Source organism: Ceratotherium simum, chromosome 1 (assembly GCF_057802395.1).
Source record: "Ceratotherium simum simum isolate JZ-2026a chromosome 1, ASM5780239v1, whole genome shotgun sequence".
NCBI classification, from domain to species: domain Eukaryota; kingdom Metazoa; phylum Chordata; class Mammalia; order Perissodactyla; family Rhinocerotidae; genus Ceratotherium; species Ceratotherium simum.
In genome coordinates this window covers 40,012,363-40,034,786 of record NC_141900.1, presented here as the reverse complement: position 1 = coordinate 40,034,786, position 22,424 = coordinate 40,012,363, and the positions used below count along the sequence as shown (strand labels likewise).

General features: G+C 38.1%; 1 protein-coding gene across 1 annotated transcript in view; it reads right to left on the bottom strand.

Annotated features, from left to right (window-relative positions):
* Positions 1-22,424, bottom strand: part of ASB4 (ankyrin repeat and SOCS box containing 4) — a 63,923-nt gene that overhangs the window by 5,048 nt on the left and 36,451 nt on the right. Inside the window, exon 3 of the mRNA XM_004431368.3 lies at positions 12,215-12,705. Within this exon, the coding sequence (XP_004431425.2) occupies positions 12,215-12,705 (491 nt within the window). The remainder of the gene's footprint in view (positions 1-12,214; positions 12,706-22,424) is intronic.

Here is a 22,424-nt window from a genome sequence, read left to right as displayed (position 1 = left end):
CTTCCTAATTTCCTGGTCCTTCTCAACCTCAACCCACTGTTATTGGGCAAAAGGTCATGCAACTGGTTTTCCCCAGCCCTTTACAAGTCCTTCATAGGTGGTCTAGCCTTGCATTTTTCAGCGTAGGGTGGTAAGTACCTAATATCTTGGGGCCTCAGACAAAACTGAGACAGAAAGATTATCATTTTAATATCCAGTTAAGTAAATGTGTGTGTGTGTGTGTACACCAAGGTCACATGAATGGAGGGCCCATGTCAGGGAAGAGCTAAAGTTAGAAGCAGGTGAGATGGAGCCAGCTGACAGTACACCTGGAATGCCAGTCTGAAGAGCTTGGGATTGACTTAGGCAATAGGAAGCTATTATAGTATTCTTAACAAGAAAGGGTTATAGTCAATCAATTCATTCCATTGCGAAGTGTTTATTGAGCACTGTGTTTAGCACTATGACAGTGATTCTGAGAAGTTTATCACCTGTTTTTTTTGTCTTCAAGGAGTTCACAACCTAGTTGAAGAGAAAGACATAGATATTTCAAAGAGTTAGAGAGCAATATAAGTCAGTAAATAATAAGAGACTAACTTAAAGATCATCAAGTGTCCCTTGAGCACCATGAGCAAAAGCACAAAGGAGAAAACAAGGATATTAAGGGCAGAGAGCAGTGAGGAGGCTGAACGGGAGTGCACCAGATGGCTTCATTGTCAGTCATGAGAACGAACGGTAACTGAAGCTGTGAGAAGGGCTGAAGTGGGGCTTAATGATTAACAGATATGGGGAGTAAAGAATGCAACTTGAAAGCCTGAGATCAAGGCCAAATAGGGGTGCCACTGATGGAAACGAGGAAATTGGAAGGGCACACTAATGTGGGGACGGTTAGATAATGAGCAGGTGAATATTTCATATGCAGTGTCCTGATGTCAGTCAAAAATGTGCATGACAGATGCTCCAACAAGAAGGCCACGATGGAGATGAAGATTTGTGCACCATCAAAGAATGTGCTGGCTAAAGCTATGAGGTTCAATATACTCTAAATGGGTATACGTGGAAAAAGGTAGAGGGCGATGGTCTGAAGCTTGAGGAATCCTAATAGGCAGGAGAGAGGAAGAAGGAAAAAAATAATAGTTACCATTTTTTAAGGACTTATTATGTGCCAGAGGCTATGCTAAATCTTCGCATATTTAGTTTGCTCAATCTTCAAACAACTCTATGAGATTAGTCCTATAATTATCCCCATTTTACAGACTTAAAATCGAAGGCTGAGAAAACTTAAACTCAAGCTTGTTTAGCTAGTAAATGACAGAGCTAGGATTCAAACTCAAGTCTGCGTGACTCCAAAAGTCCAAAGAAAAGCAGACTGATCAGGGTGAAAGACACCAAATGAGGAGAGCATTCAAAGCTGGGTTATCAGCAGGGCCATGAAGATCGGCGAGATGAAGACAGATTAAATACCACCAAATTTGATTAGAACATCAGGTTACCAGAAGCTGGGTGGATTGAAACAGGTAAGGATCAAATTGTGGGAAATAGATAGAGGGTGAATGCCCACTGTAAGTAAGACTGATCCTCATCTTTAAGACCCTTGGTGTTATAGCACACAGAGTGTTAGGGGCCCAATAAATAACTTACCCTCTTGAGTTTAGAACCCATTAAAAAATGAAATGAAGATGACAAACAATCAGAAAAACCAATTATATATATAATATGTTTAGGGCTTCCTAACACTCTACCCCAAAATTAAATTCACACCCCAAAACTGCAGGCCTCTCTCTGGCAGACAGAGCTTGTTCCTGGAAGCTTACCACAGAGAGGAACCAAGAATTCAGGTATCCTTTAGGCCCAACGTTAAGCAAGCTAACTCAGTTCTTCCTCCCAACTCATCAATCTGTTATGTGGAGTAAGAAAAGGTTGGGGAGAGAGGTTGGTGGGAGTTTTATTTTAACAGAATTTTCCTTACAAAAACATGAGACAAAGGAAATGGCAATTCTCCTCTAATATAACACATCAAAATCCAGCTCCAATGACCCAGAGCCAATGGGAATCAGAAACAACAAAATATGGTGAGATGAAGCAGGGTCATCATAGCAGGGACTGCAGAAAGAAAAAGGGTTTTAAGAATTCTCTGGAGCACAGTTTCAAATCAGGAGCCACGGCCTCAGCTGAGGACTGTGTCAGCCCCAGCAAATAGGCCAACCAGAGGGGGCTCTACTGATTTGAGGTTTGAGTCAATAGTGTGCTGGAAAATGTTCAACAACAGGCACTCTGGAAAAAAACTGTATGTACACTTATACATATATAAGTTTATTATAAGTTTTGCTAATAAAAAGAACGTGCAGCCCACAATTTACATATAATAAAATATCCAATACTCTTTATCTCCTATTCTGTATAGACAGTTGGTTCTCACAGAATGCTTTCACTGATTTTTCTATCAATTTTGTACGGATATTGAGTTGTATTCATAGCCAACCTGTGTCTGCAATTGAAGAGTACACATAGTTCCTATGTAAAAGTTGGTTGATATTTTTATTACGTTAAAGAGTAATTGTTACATAAGTGTGAAACAATGAAGATATATATTGGAACTTCACTCATTCATCAATGAAATGAATGATTTTTTTTGTTGCAACATATAATAGTTTTTGAATATTGGAAGCATATTTCCTGAATTTTTTCTGCTATTCACAATGTAAGAGCTACAGACACCACACACTACACATTTTTAAGTTTAATCTGCATTAGTAACATTCTCTCCATTAATTTCTTAAGTCTAGATGTCAACAAAGCAATAAATCAAGGTCTGATCTGTTGCATTTGCTGATTTCTTTGGTGTAAATACTCCTGTCATGGCCTACTTGAAGCTACTAACATGAGGTCACTGAATGTGTGGTTGGGAAGAGATGTGCAGTAACATCATTATACAGTGTTTCCACCATATAGATATAACAGATGCAAATAACATCAAAAGTATAGATATGCAGAGTAAAATAATTAGTATTTTGAATATTTATTATCTTTATTATCTTTGTTTTTTTAGTATGCTGTATTTGTTGTAGGTCTATATGATTTAATTTTTAAAAATGGTTGTGTTTAACAATCAGCTCAAAAAATTCCTGATAATTTGACAATCAGCTCTTGTGAGCTACTGTGAGCCAATTCCAGCATACAACTGCTTTCAGTTTTCTCCATATTATAGAAGCACAGTCATAAGCCATTGCAGACTGAATGTATACATTGAAGCTCCAAACCCATGAAGGTATCAGAAACATCCTGCCCAGCGGCTGGATCCAGATGAGCACAACATGAATACTTGTTTAATGAGAGGATCCATTCATGTACATATTTAGGGCACAGTGCACAAAGTTGAGCAGCTGACCATGGATTTTTCAGCCAGGTATAAACAAATAAAGAGAAATTCTATATCATCAATCCATAAGGGGGTAAGCAGGTGGGCTGGAGCCAGAAATCCATTGCTGTGGGACCTCTGAAGAATTAGCATTTCTGAGTCTATAGAAAGTGTAACCAGAAGGATTTTCATCTGATACAGGGCTAACGGGGTGGGCAGGTAATTTCCAGGACAATTGGAAAATTGAGGCAAATGGGGCTGCTCTTTTCTCTGCAGCTGAGATGAGGATGGCAGATATGTAGCTCTATGCAAAAGAGGTAGACAAAATGTGAGGCTGACTAATTGCTTTGAACACGAGTTACAAACAACCATTATAGTGTCACAGAATGTTAGGGTTGCAAGGGACTCTAGACATTATCCAATCCCTCTAATTCAGAGGTGAGGAAATTGAAACCCAGAGAAGCTCATAGTAAGAGGAAGCATAGTCTTGGGTCTTCTTCATCTGAGTTTAGTGCTCTTTCAAATATATTCTAATGATCTTATTTTAATCCTTAGGTAATGACCAGTGAAATGAAGGGTTTAAGGACACAAATCCCATTGCATAGATATTTTAAAACAAGAAACACTCTCTACCATAATTATTTTAGGCTTGATTTTGTTGAAATTACAAAAGAATTCCCTTTTGGATGCAAAGATGTCGCTAATAATATGAAAATAGCGTCCATCCAGACCTCCATACACATCCTTCTCTAAAGACCTACATATACATCCTTTCTGAAAGGATGAGCCATGGTGAGAAGTACATTGGTAGCCAGTTGAGTAATCCAAAATAAGGATTTAAATTTAAGAGTTACCAGTACAGAGATGATAGCTGAAATTAATCCCAGGCCTGAATCAAGAATATACTTACACTGGAGTTATTAAAAAAAAAAGCATAAAGAAGTCAGAAAGCTTATAATGAGGCTTTGCACGCGGCTTAGGTGCCCACTCAGAAAACTGACCTCTATGCTCTGCATTAATTCGCAGGCCACACTCACTCTTCCTGGAAGCCACACTGGTTGTATTTAAAGATGCAATGCCCACGTACCCAACACAGATAACTTGTCCCTAGGTATTCCTTATCTCCCCCTTCTTGCCAACACTGGGAACACAGAAGAGATGTGGCTAAACGTTACTCTCCTCTTACAACACATTACCTACTTCCCAACTAAGGTTTCCAGATTTAGCTAATAATAATAATAATACAAGTTGCCATGTAAATTTGAATTTCAGATAGACAAATTTTCTAATATAAGTATGTCCCAAATATTGCATGGGACATATTTATACTAAAAATTACTTACAATTTGTCTGAAATTCAGATTTAACTGAGCATCCTGTATTTTATCCAGCAACCCTATTCCCAGCCCCTATTCAGAAACAGTTCAAACTAAGCCATGGATACAGGAATGTAATTCATTCATAGTTTAGGAGCCTCATTTCACACATTTGGTACTTCAATTTGTACCTGGCATGCTCCCATATATCACAGGGAGATAACTTCTTACCTTTCATTAGTGTAAAAAAAAGTCAAGTACTTCTTAACCTGTGGTCTTTAGATGCACAGAGTCCAAGGCTCCCACTGCTGTAATTAGGTTTTGCTGACACTGACTACTAAGTTTTCTGCTGACAGAAGATGGTTCTCACAGCATGAAAGGCTCCTTTTAGCCTGACAGCCTCCCAGCTCTCTTCTCTGGCACGTGGGGCTTCTTCCAGAACTAAGACAGCTGGACACACCTTCTTCAGGCCTCAGTAATTATTTCACAAGGCAATAACAAAAAAAAGACCCTTAAGAGACAGCAAACTCTAAATCACCACTATGTGCTGACTACCAGGAACCTTGACCATCACACAAGAAAGGACTGGTATGGATCTAGAAGGGAGGAGCTTCTGCTTCCTATTTGCCAGCCTGGGAAACAGAAGACGCCCAATGAACTTCACCTTCTGTGAGTCTCTGGTGTCTCTATTCTCCCTTCATGAAAGAACAATTGGACAAAGAAGCTCTTTCTACAGTAGTGGCAGCTGGAGAGACCTTTAGACACTCCCCTCATCATCCGACCTCTAAAGGCATAGATTAAAACACAGATTCAAGATAAATCTCCCTGCCACCTTTCCAACACAAGTGCTACCTGTAAGCCACTTCAGCAGAGAAATTCTAAAGCTACCTCTGCCCTTTCACATTGATATATTTGTGTGCAGAAACGTATTTAATGATCAAAGAGACTGCCCGTATGCTGGGCTTCATATACAGCATTGTTCAATGGCAAAAATCATCCTTACCTTACCTAAACCCTCACACACCTTTCCGTTTCCTAGAAAAATGTCTTTCTTGCCCTACAAGAAAACCCAATCTTGAGTCCCTGGGGTGTCATTTCTTTCTGAATTACGCTGAGAGAAAAAAAAAATCAAATGTCCTTTTGTACCCTGAAAAGCAATTGCAGACCCTATAATTCTTTTTCTCCCCCTTATGTAATTTATACATTGGCTTTCAGTGAAATACACCCTCTACAAATTTGCTTTGTGTTTAGAGGACAGCATCTTCAGCTCCGACCTTGTTCCTTATAAATAAGGAACTGAATTCCCCATCCACAGGAGAGTAAATCACTTTATCTTCTGGATAAATGGGTCAGTCATTTACTTGTCATAAAGATGTCTTTCTCTTTGGAAAGTCCGCCTGTGGATTAGTTGTTCTAAATCACTTTGAAGCATCTGCATAGTAAATTAAATAGTTTTTCTTTAGTTTTCCTTTGGAAGGGCGTCAGTTCTCTTACCCAGTCTGTTATGTAGCAACAAAAACATTTATAATACCAGCCATCTACCAATAGCCAACTCTATCCTAAATCTCTTCAGCATACACCAAACTAGAGGAACTCAGAGAAGCAAAACAGAACTGAATAAGAACATGCTAACCTCGGATAAAGTGTCCCTCGGAACACATCATTGTGTGCCTATTTTACAGGCTGGTGGAGCCACTGACGTAAGGCGACTAAGAGAGACCCCTACAACGGAACAAGAGTACATTTTGGGAGAAGGACAAAAGGAAACAATTCTGTTGAGAGCCATTACTGGGCTCAAGGATTTACATGCCTTACTCACTTACTACTCAGTTCTGAAAAGTTGCTATTTTTACTTTCATTTTTTAGATGAGGAAATTGGGATCCAAGAGATTAAGGGACTTGTTAAAAAATCATACAGCAAGTAAATGGCCAACCCAGAACTCAGACCCATGGTTACCAGGCCTCTGCTCCTAACTTTCCTCACTGTTACCTCTCAGGGAGCTCAAAGGACCTGGGGACCTTTCTCACATTCACAGGACTTCTTAATGGAGAACAGAAACTCAGTTTAAAGGCCCATTTTCCCTAATCTGGCTCTTACAAGGGAACGAAGAGAAGGTCTTTTAGTTACCTTGGTAGAGACCTGTTTTATCCACAGTCAGTCAGCAGTGAGTTTCAGAATAAAACTCAACATTTAGTCTCTAGGCAATCTCCCATATTATCTGGTCGGGAAGGCCCCTGTGAGTAAGCCAAGCCCAGGAACACTGATCTACTGCTCAACAGATATATAATAATAATAATAATAATAGTATAGTCCTCACTTGTTTAATGGTTACTATGCAGCACGCTAAACACTTCTCAAATATTATCTTGTTTAATTCTCAAAACAACTTTATGAGAAGGCTATTATTATTCATGGATAAAGTGGTGAGGTATGTTTCTCTGGCACCTCCAAGCCCTTTGTCCCTCTCCATTCTTTTCTCCAGAAGAAAGGTGGGCTTAGAGCATAAATATACACAAAATTATGCCTCCTGAAGTGAGCTGTATTAGAAAGAGATCGATTGTCTTCTAGAGATTCCACTAGGAAGAATGGCCAGACCCTAGTGAGATGTGGGTGGAGAAAAAAGATGTAGGTAGAACAAAGGAAAGATATTTATAGATGCAGGAAGAGAATTGGGGGGGGGGATTGAGGGGGAGGCTGCAAGGACTGAAAGTGACTCAAGAGAAAGAGTAAAGAAATGTTTGGCACCATCCTTTGGGCTCTGAGTATATTTGTAATGCGCTATGAGTGAGATTTATTTCCTTCTAGTGAAAGACTCCCTCTGCATATTATTGCCAAGGCATAAGTGCAGGGTATATGCATTTCACAGGGGAGGAAACTGAGGATCTGGAAGTAAGTCATTTATTCAAAATCACACTTTTAGGTAAGTGGCAGGACCAAAATTTGTTTGACCCCAAAGTCCATGCTTCTTTATTTCTGACATGAAGAGCATGGCTAAGTCTAGAATGAGTGAGTTATGGGTGACAAAGCAGAGAAAAATTAAAAACAGGAATAGTTTCATATGTAATTTAAAATACTGGATTGTATACTCACTGTAGAGGTTGTTAATATTTGTTGTTTCACCAAATCCAGATACCAGTGTATCATCTAGAAAATGGATGCAACCTAAGCAGTAGATATTCATAGCTACTAGCTATGGATCACTTTACTTTTAACAAAAGTTGCTGAATTGTTCATAGGCTTTAATCATTTGAGTTTATTTCTGAAGTTGCAGTATATATAACATTTCAGGTATGAAAATATTCCTTGAGTCCAACCTTAACATGAAAAAGTATTTAAAAATTCAAAGGTCTACTGACCAACAAGGAAATTGCAAGGAAGGCGAGAAATTCACAACTGAGGTCAAACAGGAACCTTCAACAGTACATTTCACAGAATATTTTCTCAGGTCATTTATGTAGCAGTCATTCCTTAAAATTTATAGAGAAAATATAAGTTAAATATTGTCGTAATTCTTGACCTTTTCAGATAAACTTTGACCAAGATCCAGAAGCAAAAACAATTAGTAGCTAAAAATTTGGGAGAAATGTAAAATTTGGTCTGAGAAAAAAGAGAAGCCCTAAGTACAAACTGATACAAAGATGTAAAAATTTATTAGGATGTTTATGAGCTCTTCCAGGTCATAAATGAGAAGCAGAGAACTAGCTTAGATAACTAACAGAAAAGAAAATAATAAGTGGAAGGGAGGGGGTGTTCCAACATCTAAGGGAGACCTAAGCATGAGGGTGCTGTAGAATCTGCCTTCGTGGAGATTTGCAAATAGGACAAGAGCACTATTTCTGCCTAGAGCCTTGAGAATTAAATCAAAAGACCTCTTCAGGTCTTTTCTTGTCTGGTGTTCCTTTAGGTTTAATTACATTTCCTGGGTAATACCAGAAAATAATAGAAACTACAAAATCTAAGACCTTAGGGTCTGGAGTCAAACAGACCCCACTCTGAACCAAACATATGACTACTAACTTTTAATGCCTTGGGTCACCCAGCAATCCTGTTATATTTCCTAATCCACTCATTCCCCAAGGTAAACATTTCACACCTTCTCTTTTGCCCTCAAGCCTTCAAATCTCCTCTCTGTCCGCTTCTCATTCTTCACTGAGAAAATAGAAACAATCATAAGAGAACTTCTACAAACTCCTACCAACACATCTACCAACATCCCTGCATCTGTAAACACAGGGGTTGCCTTCCCTCCTGTTACGACGGATGAACTATCTGTGCTACTAAGATCCACACCTCCATTTGTGCACTAGATCCCATCCTCTGTCTTCAAATCAAGATGTTGCTCCAGTAATCACCTGCATCAAATTTTCTCCCTTTCCTGGAACATTCCCATCAGCCAATAACATGCTGTAACACCAGCCATCATTCTCTTCCCGCCACTCTTCCATTTGAAGAAAATATCTCTAAATCTGTCAATGTCTTCACGTCTTTTTCTCCCTTTTCCTTTGAACCTGCTTCAATCAACCTTTTCTCACCACTATTCCATCAAAAGAACTCTCGTTGAGGTCCTCAGTAAAATTCATCTTGTCTAGTCTAATGGTAACTTCTTAGCCCTCATCTTATATGAATTGTCACCTATATTTGACCCAGTTGATTTCACATCTTCCTTTCTCATGTTCTCTCTTGGGTTCCAGGAAAACACTCTATTTTGATTTTTCTCCTTTCTCAAGGTCTCTCTACAGTTTCCTCCACTGATTCCTTTCCATCTCGCCAACCTCTAGGTGGAGTACCCCATGGCCCTGTCCTCTGGCCACTTCTCTTCTCTCTCTACACTGATGCTTTGGTTGATCTCATCTGGCCTCATGGCTTTCTATACCATATTCATGATGAAGGCTCCCAAATTTGTTTCTCTGGCCACGATCTTTCCCTGAACACCAGATTCATATATCAAACTGCCTACTTGATATCTCTACCTGGATGATAGATAAGTAGGCATCCCAAGCATGGCGGAACCCCTGATCTTCCCTTCTAAGTCAGCTCCTCCTGCATTGTTCCCATCTCAGAAAATGGCCCCTTGATTTTTTCCTTTCCTTGGGCAAAAATCCTTGAAGTTATCCTTGACTCCTCTCTTCATCTCACAGCCCATAAATGATCCATCAGCAAAACTCTGTGACTCCTTCTCAGATCATGCCCCGAATCTGACCACTTCTCATCACCTTCACCATTTCCACTGTGGGTCTAACCCACCTTCATCTTTTATCTAGATTACTGCAATGCTTTTGCCCACCTAGATTTATTCTCCAAAAGGCAGTCAAAAGGATCCTTTTGGAATGTAAATCAGACAGATTTTCCAACTTGAAATCCTTCTGTGACTTCCTCTCTCATTCAGAGTAAAAAACCAAGGACACACCATGGCCTATGAGGCCATATACATATGGTCTGCAAACCACCCTCATACACACCTCTCTGACTTCTCTTCCTCCTTGCTCACTCTACTTCAGCCACTCTGGCTTCTTTGCTCCTCCTCAAACATGCTGAGCTCTCTCCTACCTCAGGATCCTTGTACCTGCTTCTCTTTATGCCTGGAATGCTGTCCCCCGCATCCCAGGTATTCACATGACTTGCTCCTTCAAGTCCTTATCTTCTTTAATTGGCCTTTCTAAAATAGCACATACACAAACAGCAACAACAAAAAGGCATTCTCTTACTTTCTTTACCTTGCTTTACTTTTCTTCATAGCACCTACCATATCAGAGTATATATTTGTTTGTTATTTTGTTTTTTTTCTGTCTCCCACTAGAAAGTGTGTTCCATGAAGGTCATTTTGGTTCACTGCTCTATCTCCAGCTCGTAGAACAGTGCCTGGCACATAACAGGTGCGTAGTAAATATTTGTTAAATAAGCAAATGAGTGAACTTGACCGCTAACTCTGTGTGACTTTAGGAAAATATCTTAATGCTATTACCTGTTAAATGAGGATAATGCCAGTGCCTCCCTCAGAGGTTATTATAAAAATAAAATGAAATAATCTGTATAAAGCCTACTTAAAACTCAACAAAGGACACTATTGTAACATTTTATTTATTATCCTAGTCCTCCTCATCATAATCATTTGGAATTCTCTACAAAAATTGTATAAAGTTCCAGGACATTATGAGTTTTACATATAATTTTAAGGGGAAAAAAATGACAATCTTCTATTAAGACACTGACAATCAAGAGAAAATCTCTCGCTGAGATCACAGGAATCACTGAACTCGTCATTTCTACATCAGAACATTCTCTGGGTTGTCCATCTGGAATTTGCCCTGACTGACTACACTCCCCTTAAATTCTTTAGTGGAATTCTTCTTCCACCTAACTCATACTGCAGGATTTCCAACAAGTCCCTGACATTTTACCAAGGTAGGGTGTAGAACTTGGCTGCGAATTCAGTAAAACTGCTGTCCACTAGCTTTTCGTGACCCGACATTAGTTAGCTGGTTTATATGTGAAACTCTTCTGCTTCTTGTTAATTACTTTTTTAGAATGAATGGGATCCTAGGTACGGTGTCACTTGATTTCTCTATTTTAATGAGAAATACATTATGCTTTCCAAATTAATTATCGTCATCAACCTAATGCAAACTCTCTTCCATGTGCCTATTGCTCCCGTTATTCCTCTACCATGTCATTTACCATGTTTGTCTCTCGCACTAGATTCTAAGCTACTGCAGGGTAGGGACCATGTCTTAGTCATATCAGTATTGTTAGCCTCTGGTCCCTGCTAGCCCATAGAGATTACCTATAAATATTGTTAAAAATAAAGGCTGTGCAGTGTGATAGTCCAAGAACGGACACTAGGACCAAATGACCTAAGGCTGAAGCCTGGCATGGCCACTGTGTGAGATCAGGCAAGTTACTTAGCTACTTGTGCCTCAGTTTCCTCCTTTGTAGAATAAGGATAATAATATTTACCTCAGGATTGTGATAAGAATTAAGTGAATTTAATTAAGAAATGTTAAATGCCTATAACAGTGTGCTTAATAAATATAATTCATTATATATAATAAATAGAATTATTAGTACTTAATAAATGTTAGCTTTCATTAAACTGGAAAACTCAGTGGCCCTTTCATGTCTTCAAACTAACTAATTCCAAAGTAGGCTTAGTTATCTTTAGATAAGACATTCTGCTTAAGAGGTGGCAAGTGCGCACCTGTCTGACACCATTCACCTCTCCTGCAAACTTAAAGTGGCCTTCTGATCTTCTTCAACTCAGTCCCTCAGGAAGCCACTATCAGTTCATTGGTGTTTACACAAGTCAAGGAAAATTATCTGCCACTATTGTTCTCCTGCCTCCCTCTCAGCGCCAGATTTCAAACAAACTGGGACCAGGACGAGAGAGCTAGGGTTTATATGTAAATAGAAGGTCAGATAGAGGATCCGAGGCAATTAGCCAGAAGACTCAAGCCTCAAACAAACTTGAGTTATTTGGAGATTTCAGACCAAGCCACCCCTTAAGTCTCCATTACCCTGCCGACTACTCAGTTCTGCGCTTGGCACCCGTGGAAACAGCCTCACCTTATGGAACTGGGGAGGGTATATTCGGGCAGCCCCATGGTTCAACAGTAGTTGGTAGCAGATCTCGGGCTGGGCCGCAGGTCGCACGTTGGTGACCTTCAGCACGTACTGGATGGCAGCACAGCCATTGATATCCATGAGATTGGCTTCGGCACCAGCTTCGAGCATCATGTGCATGAGCACGTGGTCACAGTTCCAGGCTGCCTTGTGGAGTGGAGATTTAAAGTCGTCATCCCGGGCGTTGACCTCGGCGTTGTAGTCGAGCAGCATGCGGCAGACGAGGTGGTGGTCCCCGCTGTACTCCTGCTCTTTAAAGCGGAGGGCCCAGTAGGTTGCAATAGCCAATGGGGTCTCCATGTGGGCGTTCACACTGTCCACTACCGCCCCGTGCTCCACGTAGAAGGCCACCAGCTCTGCGAGACCGAAGTGCGCTGCCGTGTGCAAGGGCGTCTCCTCATCCTGATTGTTGGTCTTCATGTTCACGTTCGCCCCTAAAAGGGAGATGGAGGAAGACAATTATTTAAACATATTTTGCCATTATGCTCAGGGTTCATTAAACAGGACTTTTCTCACTGCCTCCCTTTTAACCTCTAACTGCCATACACTATCCATTTTTCCCAAGTTCCATTTCTGGCTCCCATGGAAGCCGCTCTTTTGAAACAACAGTGCCATCCCCTGGACACCCAGCAAACGCACCGGGTCCGGGCGGGGAGGGCGTGGTGGGAGTTGGGGGAAGAACAAAGGATTTCCGCGTAAGGCTGGAGCGTTGTTTGGTGAGTTTTAGTTCTTACTCCCAGTTGGATTTGGAAATACAGTGATTCCCATAACTAAATAGTTTTTATCAATAAAATAGCAAATATTGAAAATGAAGGTTATAGCGCAACGTTTGGAGCTCATACAAGTGGATTTAAAAATTATCACTTTCTTTGAATGTTTCACAAAATTATGTTTTTCTTCTCTTTCAAAGCAGGAAAACCTGAAAGTTTAGTCCAAGCAAACTTGAGTGGTGTGGGAATTTCCCAGTCTGACTGAAAACTGACGGTAATAGAGCCGCCTAAGTCAATGAGGCTTCCTTGGAACACCACTGAGGAAAAAACAAAAATCCCAAACACTTTGACCACCAAACTAGCCTAAAGGTCATATTTTGCATTGAACGGGTTAGAAGTTGGTCATTGAAAGAAAGACAATGATTTAGAGACTGTAACATATTTGATTTAAGCTTGACAACTGTTGTTAGGAATCCAAATTCTTTGTCCTTGGAAAGCTCCTTAGAAATCATTTAACCCGGCCCACTTATCTAACAGACCAGGAAACAAGTGAATTTTACTTTTCTAACAGGGCATGTTAAGTACTAGAACCATCAACTTGAGAAGCTGAAATTTTCCTTCTCTGCCTAATTTAAGGGGGTGAACCAAATGACCCATAGGGAGCCGACTCTATAATCAATTCTACTGGAAATTTTTTATCTACTTCAAGGATAAATCTGGAAAGACTTTTATTATTATGCCAGCAATTTATATTTGTTAAGCACTTACCATGTGCAACATTCTGAGCTAAATACTTTTCGTATATTGCCTCATTGAATCTTCCTAGCAGTAGCTAGAAAGTGTCTGAGGAGTGGCTTCCTAGCGTACCTAGTAGTAGCATCGAATCACGTTTGCAGTAAGTGCAATTTTTATCCTAATTTTACAGATGAAGAAATTTGTATTTAGAGAGGCTAATAACTACACCAAGCTAAGAAGCGATAGACCAGAGACTTGAAAGCAGACAGCCTGGCTTCAAAATTTCCTACCACTGTGCTATTCTACCTCATTATTTTTCTAGAAGAAAATTTTTCTGTACTTTGCTCTCTTTTGGTATTTGAAATCATGAAAGCAGTAGCGAAATCACGTTGCGTTTTGTTAATTTAAAGAAATCTGTTCTCCATGTATTGCCTCTTTATGCCCTCTTTTATGGCGTCCTCTGATCATATGGAACATATTGGAGAAAGGCAATACCCTTACAAGCATGCTCAGAACCCTATACAAAATCAACGCCCCAGTGAGGTTTCCAAGAGCGTATTGCTGTGTAGACTCTGAAAGTGTACGCCTAACTTGCAGAAAGGAGAATTAAAACCAAAGATCATCTTTCACGGAGCAATCTGTGTTCATCAGCATTCTGCCCCAGAGAAGTTCTGGGTCAGGTCTCCTTTCAGGTCAGCCCATCTTCGCTCTGGTGTGAAATGGAATGAATAAGAATGTCTTCCCAGAAGCTACATGCAGGGTCACTTCATACGCTGGAGAATTTCCAGTAAGGAAGGGAATCAAAGGGTCAGGATGAAAATTTTACAGGCCAACTTGGAACAAACCACATCCTTTATTTTTTAATGTACTCGGACATTTACAATTGATCTTTGACCTCGTGGTACAACTAGATATGCCAAGTAGTTTCCTTTTCTGTATAGAAGATCCTTATTTTTATAGTCGAGTGGTGACTTTGAGTGTAACTTTTCCAGGGAATCTATAAAGTAGGATGATTTAACTACTTTTTAATTTTAGGTTTTATGATTTATTCAAGAAATTAGAGACCATAAACATAAATTCTTGGGAACTTTTAAAAAATATTTTTGATGCAAAAATATAATGTATTAGTTTCCTAGAGCTGCCAGAACAAAGAACCACAAACTAGGTGGCTTAAAACAGCAGAAATTTATTCACAGTTCTGGAGACTGGAAGTCCAAAATTAAGGTGTCAGCAGGGTTGGCTCCTTCTGAAGCCTTTGAAGGAGAAGCTGTCTCATGCCTCTCTCCTAGTTTCTGGTGATGGCCGGCAATCCTTGATGTTCGTTGGCTTGTAGATGTATCACTCCAAGTTCTACCTCCATCTTTATGTGGCATCCTCTCTGTGTCTCTGTGTCTTCACATGACTGTCTTCTTATAAGGACACTAGTCATACTGCAATAGGGGCCCACCCTGCTCCTACTCATCTTAACTAATTACATCTGCAACAACTCTATTTCCAAACAAGGTCAAATGCTGAAGTATTGGGGATTAGGACCTCAACATATCTTCTTTTGGGGGGGGGATACAATTCAATCCATAACATATAACATGCATTATATAAGATGTGCAAATACACATGTGCAGTTTAAAAAATATTGTAAAGCCGTCACTCATGTAATCATATTCCAGGTCAAGAAATCAAACACTCCCCGACCCAGAGAAGCTCTCCATGTTCCTATGTATCCTTCCCCATCACAACTCCTCCATTCCACCAGAGGTAACTATTATCCTGACTATTACGATAATCATGTCCTTGTATTTCTTTATAGTTTTACCACCTTTGTATATATCTCTAAACAAAATAGTTTAGTTTCATTTATGTTTGAACTTTTTATAAATGGAATAATAAACACATCTTCTTTTATGACTTGCTTTCACTCAACATTATGTTTGTGAAAATAATCTATGTTGTGATGTTTAGCTCTCATTTGTTCATTTTATTGTGTTCTGTCTCACAGCACATGTAATCCACAATTCAACCATCCTACTGGTGATGGACATTTCCAGTTTCAGGCTATTCCAAACACTGCTGCCATGAGCCTTCTCGTCCATTCTGGTATCCTGGTGCTCATGTGCAGCGGTCTCTCTGGGTTCTATACCTATGAGCGGAATTGCTGGGTCATTGGGTATGTATATCTTCAGCTTCATTAGATAGTGTCAGACAGATGTTGAACCAGTTTACACTCTCATCAGCCATGCATGAGGGTTCATGTTATGCCACAGTCTCATCAACATTTGCTAATTTTAGGCTACTTAATTTTAGCCAATCTGGTGGATGCATAGGGATATCTCATTGTGTTTGAATGCTGTTTCTCTAATTAATAATTAGGTTAGACAAATTTTAATATTTTTATTGACCAACATTGCCTTTTATTTACTATTTTAAGCATTTCCATGTTGTTATATAATCATTTTAAATATCATTTAAAAATAACTACATGTTGTTATAAACCAATGTTACTGCAATAAACAAAAAATTAAAAAAAAAAAAACTACATGATATTCCACAGAGTGAATTTATCCTACTGTTGGTTGTAAAAATTTTTTCCAAAGTTTTGATCTTATGACTGATGCTACAATTAATAAATTTGTATGTAAATTTTAGGATTATTTCCTTGGCATAAATTTCCCCAAAATAGAGTCATTAAGCTGAAACATCTGAACTATCTTAAGGCCCTTTATGAATAATTGCCAAAATATTTATATCTCTCTCTTTGATGCGTAAGAGTACTATTTCATTCACCAGTATGTCGTTGTACATTTTTAAAAAAATTTTTGCTAATTTGGAAGTAAAAAATGGTCTCTTTTTTGTAAGTCTGAATTCATTTGATTATTAGATTATTGAACATTTTCTCTGTAATTATTAACTAGTGGTATTTCTTCTTTAGCTAATTGTTCAAATGTTTGTCCTTTTATACATTGAACACTTTCTTCATTGTTTACATTTATGAGTCCTGCATTAAATTAAGATGTAAGCCTATGCTATCATAATCACTATAAATTTTTTAACATTTATTTTGATTTTTCTTAAATAAAATGAGGTTAACTTTAGATAGTCTAATTCTTCCCTTGTTTGTTTTTTTGTATTAGAATGTCCTACTCCTCTCAAAGGTTGCATAACTATTCAGATTCATTATAATTTAGTTTTTTATAGATTTTTTAAATATTTAATTCAACTGGAACTTATTTTGTTATAGACATCAATTTAGGAAGAATTGACATTCTTACAATATAGAGTCTTTCCATACAGAAAAATGGTCTGTTTCTATAAAAGTTTTTCTTTACATTTCTGTAAACTATACCCCCCAAATTTTGCAGCAATTTTCATTCTACAGGAGCAGGATAAATTATTTCTGGGATAAAGTAAGTTTTAATGAGAGAAGGCCTTTTATGAACCTTTTAATTTATGTAAGATGGTCTTCAGAAGTAGTCTGGAATGGTAGCAAATGAGACAGAAAAAATTTTAATTTGCACTGCTTGATAAAGAACAAAGACTTTTTAGATTTCATCTGTGGGCAAAGGAGACAGAGATTTGTGTGCACTGAGAATGTGATGATGAGGGGAGATAGGATAAGAATTTGAACAGAAAGATTGGGAGCTGGCCACAAGAAATGGTGGCTGGCCGCCTAGGCCAGGACCAAGGGAAAAGATAATCCTGAAGCCAGGATTACTGAGGGACACGGTGCCAGTCAATATTAAATTTTTTCTGTTCTCACATATTGTGTGATATTCTCCTTTCATTACCCTCCAACAAATAGAATCAATTTCATGAATCCTAGTTATGAGAGTTCATATTTCCTTATTTTTTTCCAAATAAAATTGAACAGCCTCCAAGCACCGATTTGTTAGGCTGGCTGATCATCCTCCATCCATCATCGTTGTGTCTCCATCTGCTGGGCTTTGCTACTCCCTACAGGCTGCGAGTTGGCGCTCAGAGGCATCCTCTCCAAAGCATTCACATTCATCCCAAGTTCTGTCACTTCAAGAGCTACACGAGATGGGAGCAGGGAGCAGCTCTCTGTCACTGCAGAAACTGTCACCTCTCCGTCTTCCCAGACTCAGGGAATCCACATCCCCCACTTCCTATCCCTAAATCAGCCCCTGCCTTCCTCCTTGTCCTAATGGACTTGATTTCTTGAAAAGCCTGTGAGTAAATGGGGAGATCAGTGGGGAGATGGAGGACGAGGCCAGACCAGTGCTTCTCAACCCTTTCAGACACGCCTTTCCTATTCTGCAATGAAATCCGTAGATAATATCATCTACCTTCACAAATAATCTTTAAAAAATAAATATAATGCCTAGCTAACATGTACAGGCAAAAAAAATAATTTCTAATAATTATAAGTACATAGTTACAATTGTAATATAAATAAATTACAATGATATAGTGTAAAATTCAATATGTTAGTAACTATTTTAGATGACATAATGAAATAGTGATTTGCTTGAACCTGGAAGTAGAATCCTAACAGCTACATATTTGAACTAACACAGGTGTTTGTACTGTAACTCAAATACCACAAACGTCATTGCCATACTGAGTGGTATTCCAAAATGAGCAAAAATCTTGGTAAAATTCTGAATAAATCCAAGTCCAATCTTGCTTGATTTATACCAGAGTTGCATTCCTGGAAATGTACATATTTATTTACAATTCAAAAGTATTTTGTGTTTATATGTAAAATGGAGTTAGGTTAGCAATCTACTGTGTTACTACATCTAAATATCTATTATTACATCAGCACTAACTCTAAGATTTTTTACAAATTATGAAATAATTCAAACATACAGAAAATTCTGGAAAATACTATAACAGACATTTATATACCATTAACCATATTTGACAGATATTAATTTTTGCCTTATTTGCTTTAGTTTTCTTTTTTCCAAGATAAAATTTTACAGAAAAAAACCCAGCCCATTTCTCCTTTCTTCCCTTCCTTTCTTCCTCCTCAGAGATAACTATTATTCTAAAGTTGATATTTGTCATTCCCCTGTAAATTTTTGTTCTTTTATTATTCATGTATATATCCATAAGCAACATATAAACTATTATTTTGTATTCTTAAAACTGCATAAGTGATATCTCACTTTTGCAACCTGTTTTTATCAGTCACATTATGTTTTTGAGTGGAGAGCTGATTTTTTTCTTTTCAACTGCTGAATAGAATTACATTGTATAATTAAACTGCAGTTTAGCCATTTCTCTACTAAAGACAGTTAAGTTGTTTTAGCTTTTTCATAATAACAAATACCTTTCAAACTGCAGGAGTTCTTGAGAAAGAGAAATAGAATTACTGGGTAGTAGTGTATGAACATTTTAAACTATATTAAATTATACTCATCAGTTGTTATATCAATTTGTATGTCCATCAGTAGAGTTTAAAGGTTCAAAATCATTTCCAACATTTGATACTATGAAACTGTTTAATGTTTGCCAGTTAGATGATATGGAATGGTATTTTGATTTAATTTGCATTCCTCTGGTTACCAGTAAAGTTGAGTGTCTTCTCATATGTTCACAGGCAACAGGATTTCCACTTGTATGAACTGTCTATTCATAGCCTCCACCCATTTTCAATTGGGTTGTTTGTGTTTTTCTTATTTATTTTTCAGGATATAAATAAGATCATTATGGAGAAAATGATAAAAACTTTATTGGAGGCAAAGGACTTAAATAAATGGAAAGTTTTGCTGTGTTCATGGATAGAAAGATTCAATATTGTGAGGATGGCAATTCTTCCTGAATTATCTATATATTCAGTGCAATTCAAACATTTTTTTCACAGAATTTTCACAGAGTAAGGAGCAAATCAATTTCAGAAAAGAGAAGTAAAAAGAATGAGAAGAAAAGAAGAGATGGTGAAGAAGGGGTATTTACCCTACCACATATCCAAACACACTATAATTAAACAATGTGGTATCGATGCATGGAGAGACAACTAGACCAACAAAATATAATGCAAAGCCTAGAAACAAGCCTACTTACAGAGAGCATCTATAATGACAGATGGGGCAGTACCAGTTAGCGGAGAAATCATGGACTATTTAATAAAAGTACTGGGACCAAAGACTAACAGTGTTGTAAAAGCACAAATTAGATTTCGTGTGTGTGTGTGTTAAATTTCAGATAAATAAAAGGCTAATGAAAAGCTAAATAATAAACTCCTAAAACAAAAGTGTAGGAGTTGGGATTGGAGGGGAATGGGCAGTCCTCCATATTCAGTGACTAGGTTTCCAGAATACCCTCTCAACTCATTAACTGTTGATGAAGGAAGTTTTATCTCTGTTAGATCTGTGAGATCCAAGCCTTCTTTTAGATCCAAAACAAGAGGGTGCTATCTTCCTGAATCCTCCACTTCTTTCACTTTCCCTCCGCCACACACCTTGTTTGTTTACTCTCCAGTAAATCTGAGTTCGTAGACAGTGTTGATTGTTTTCACCTCTTGGTTCAGTCTTGCAGCAGCTGGAAGAGGTAGGACCAGGTGAACAGCTGCTAATGTTGTTTTTTGTTTCTGCTTTCTTTGTACATAAATTCTTTAAACATCCTATGTTGCAGAGCCCACCTCTTCTGTCAGGGGGACATGCTCAAGATTTAAATTATTCCTTGACTCAGGGATGCACCTCATTATTTGATATAATGCTCCAGCATAAATGTCACTGGGAATTGGTTTGTCACAGCCTTACATTTAAATTATTTCTTTTCCTCATTCTCAGCCCAGCCCCTTTCATCTTCCTCTAGATTAGAAGAGCAAAAATGAGGAATCCTATCGTGTTTTCTGGATACTCTAGGAGTTTTGACTTTCCCTTAAGCCAGGTTCACCTTTGGTCTCAACTAGCCCAACATTGAACATTTCCTCTCTTTGGTAATAGAGATTGAATGTTCATCTCAAAACTCATTCATTCATTTTGCAAATATTTATTCTGTTTCTATTCCATGTCAGGTACAAAGAGAGAGACCAGTGTATAAAATGATCAAGATCCTGCTATCAAGTAATTTCCATACTAGTTGAGAGAGAGAAAATAAACACACAGGTAAATATGTGACAAGATAATTTCAGATAGTGACAAACACGATGAAGAAAATATAACATCTTGTAATGACAGTGACCATGAGGGCTGGGTACTGAAGAGTTGACCTCTGCCCTGAGAGTAGCCGTGAAATATCCGGGAGAAAAGCATTCTAGGCCAATGGAACAGCAAAAACAAAGGCCCAAATGGGGGGAACAAGCTTAACATGTTCAAGGAACAGAAAAAAAGTGAGAGGAAGAAAGACAGGATATAAAGTTGAAGCTACAGGCATGATGTTGGATCTTTTAGGCCATATAAGAAGTCTGGGTTTTATAATCTTTCATCTAAACCATTCTATTTTAATACAACGCTTCTTAAAGTTTGTGGTAAAAAGTTAAAATATTCCCTTGGTTTTAGCATCGATTTGATACCCTTTTTAAATATTTTAGTCCAGTATCGTAACAGAAAAAACCTCACACATAAGCAAAAAAGTAAATATCCTTTTTATTGTTCTAATTTCATTTCTTTTATTTTGGGGGAAGGCCAATGCCATCGTCTTTTCTTGAAGACGTCTAATTTTCTTTTGTGCTTAGATATCCTGATATACCTTCTCCTTCTGCTTTTGTTTCTAAGCTGTATCATTTTAGATTAGACATACTTTTAATAAGGTATTTTTTAATCCAGTGATAGAGTATGCCTTTTAATAATTAATTTAAATAAACTTTTGTCATTGAGCAGCTGTATGTTTTTAAACAGCTCTGCCCACATGAGTGGCGGGTACTGGGAACCAAAATAAGGGAATATGTATCATCTATTTTCATAGACGCATCTTCTTGAATAACCTAATTTATATCATACCTTCCTCTTGGAATAACTTACCTTGGTTCTTCAAAATTATTTTTATTAAATAACTAAGCACATGTTTAAAAAAATCAAAAGTATAGAAGAACTTGATTGACAATTTTCTAGAATAGATGCATTTACAAAGACACCTCTTTTTTTTTTTTCCCCCCCAAAGCCCCAGTAGATAGTTGTATGTCATAGTTGCATAGCCTTCTTGTTGCTGTATGTGGGACGCGGCCTCATCGTGGCCGGAGAAGCGGTGCGTCGGTGCCCGCCCGGGATCCGAACCCGGGCCGCCAGCAGCAGAGCGCGAGCACCTAACCGCTAAGCCACAGGGCCGGCCCAAAGACACCTCTTTTAACTATATTTGTTTTTAGATCTTTTGGCAGTTATCGCCATAACTCCAGCTAATTACTCATTTATCTATTTATTATCAAATTTAGATAGTATTTTTTGCTTTCTGATATAAAAGGTAAGGTTTGTTTATCTATACTAATCCCTCCTCCTTTCAATATTTTATATTTTAATCATGTTTTAATTCTTCTGTTAAAATATTAAAACTTTATTACACTTAAGTCTCTATCCATGAATTTATTACACTATTTCTTGCTGCCTGCCTTATGAAATGAGGATATCTCCAAGCTATTTTCCTCCTATACTTACACATCTCATTTCTGACAGCTACAATTTACATTGTCAAAGTTGTTAAGTTTGTTATATTCAGTCCTGCAAACTCAATCTAGTCTTCCATGTTTTATCTGTGGTTAGTGATGAAAGTTTTTTCAACTAATAAACAGTATTTAAATTATTATGACT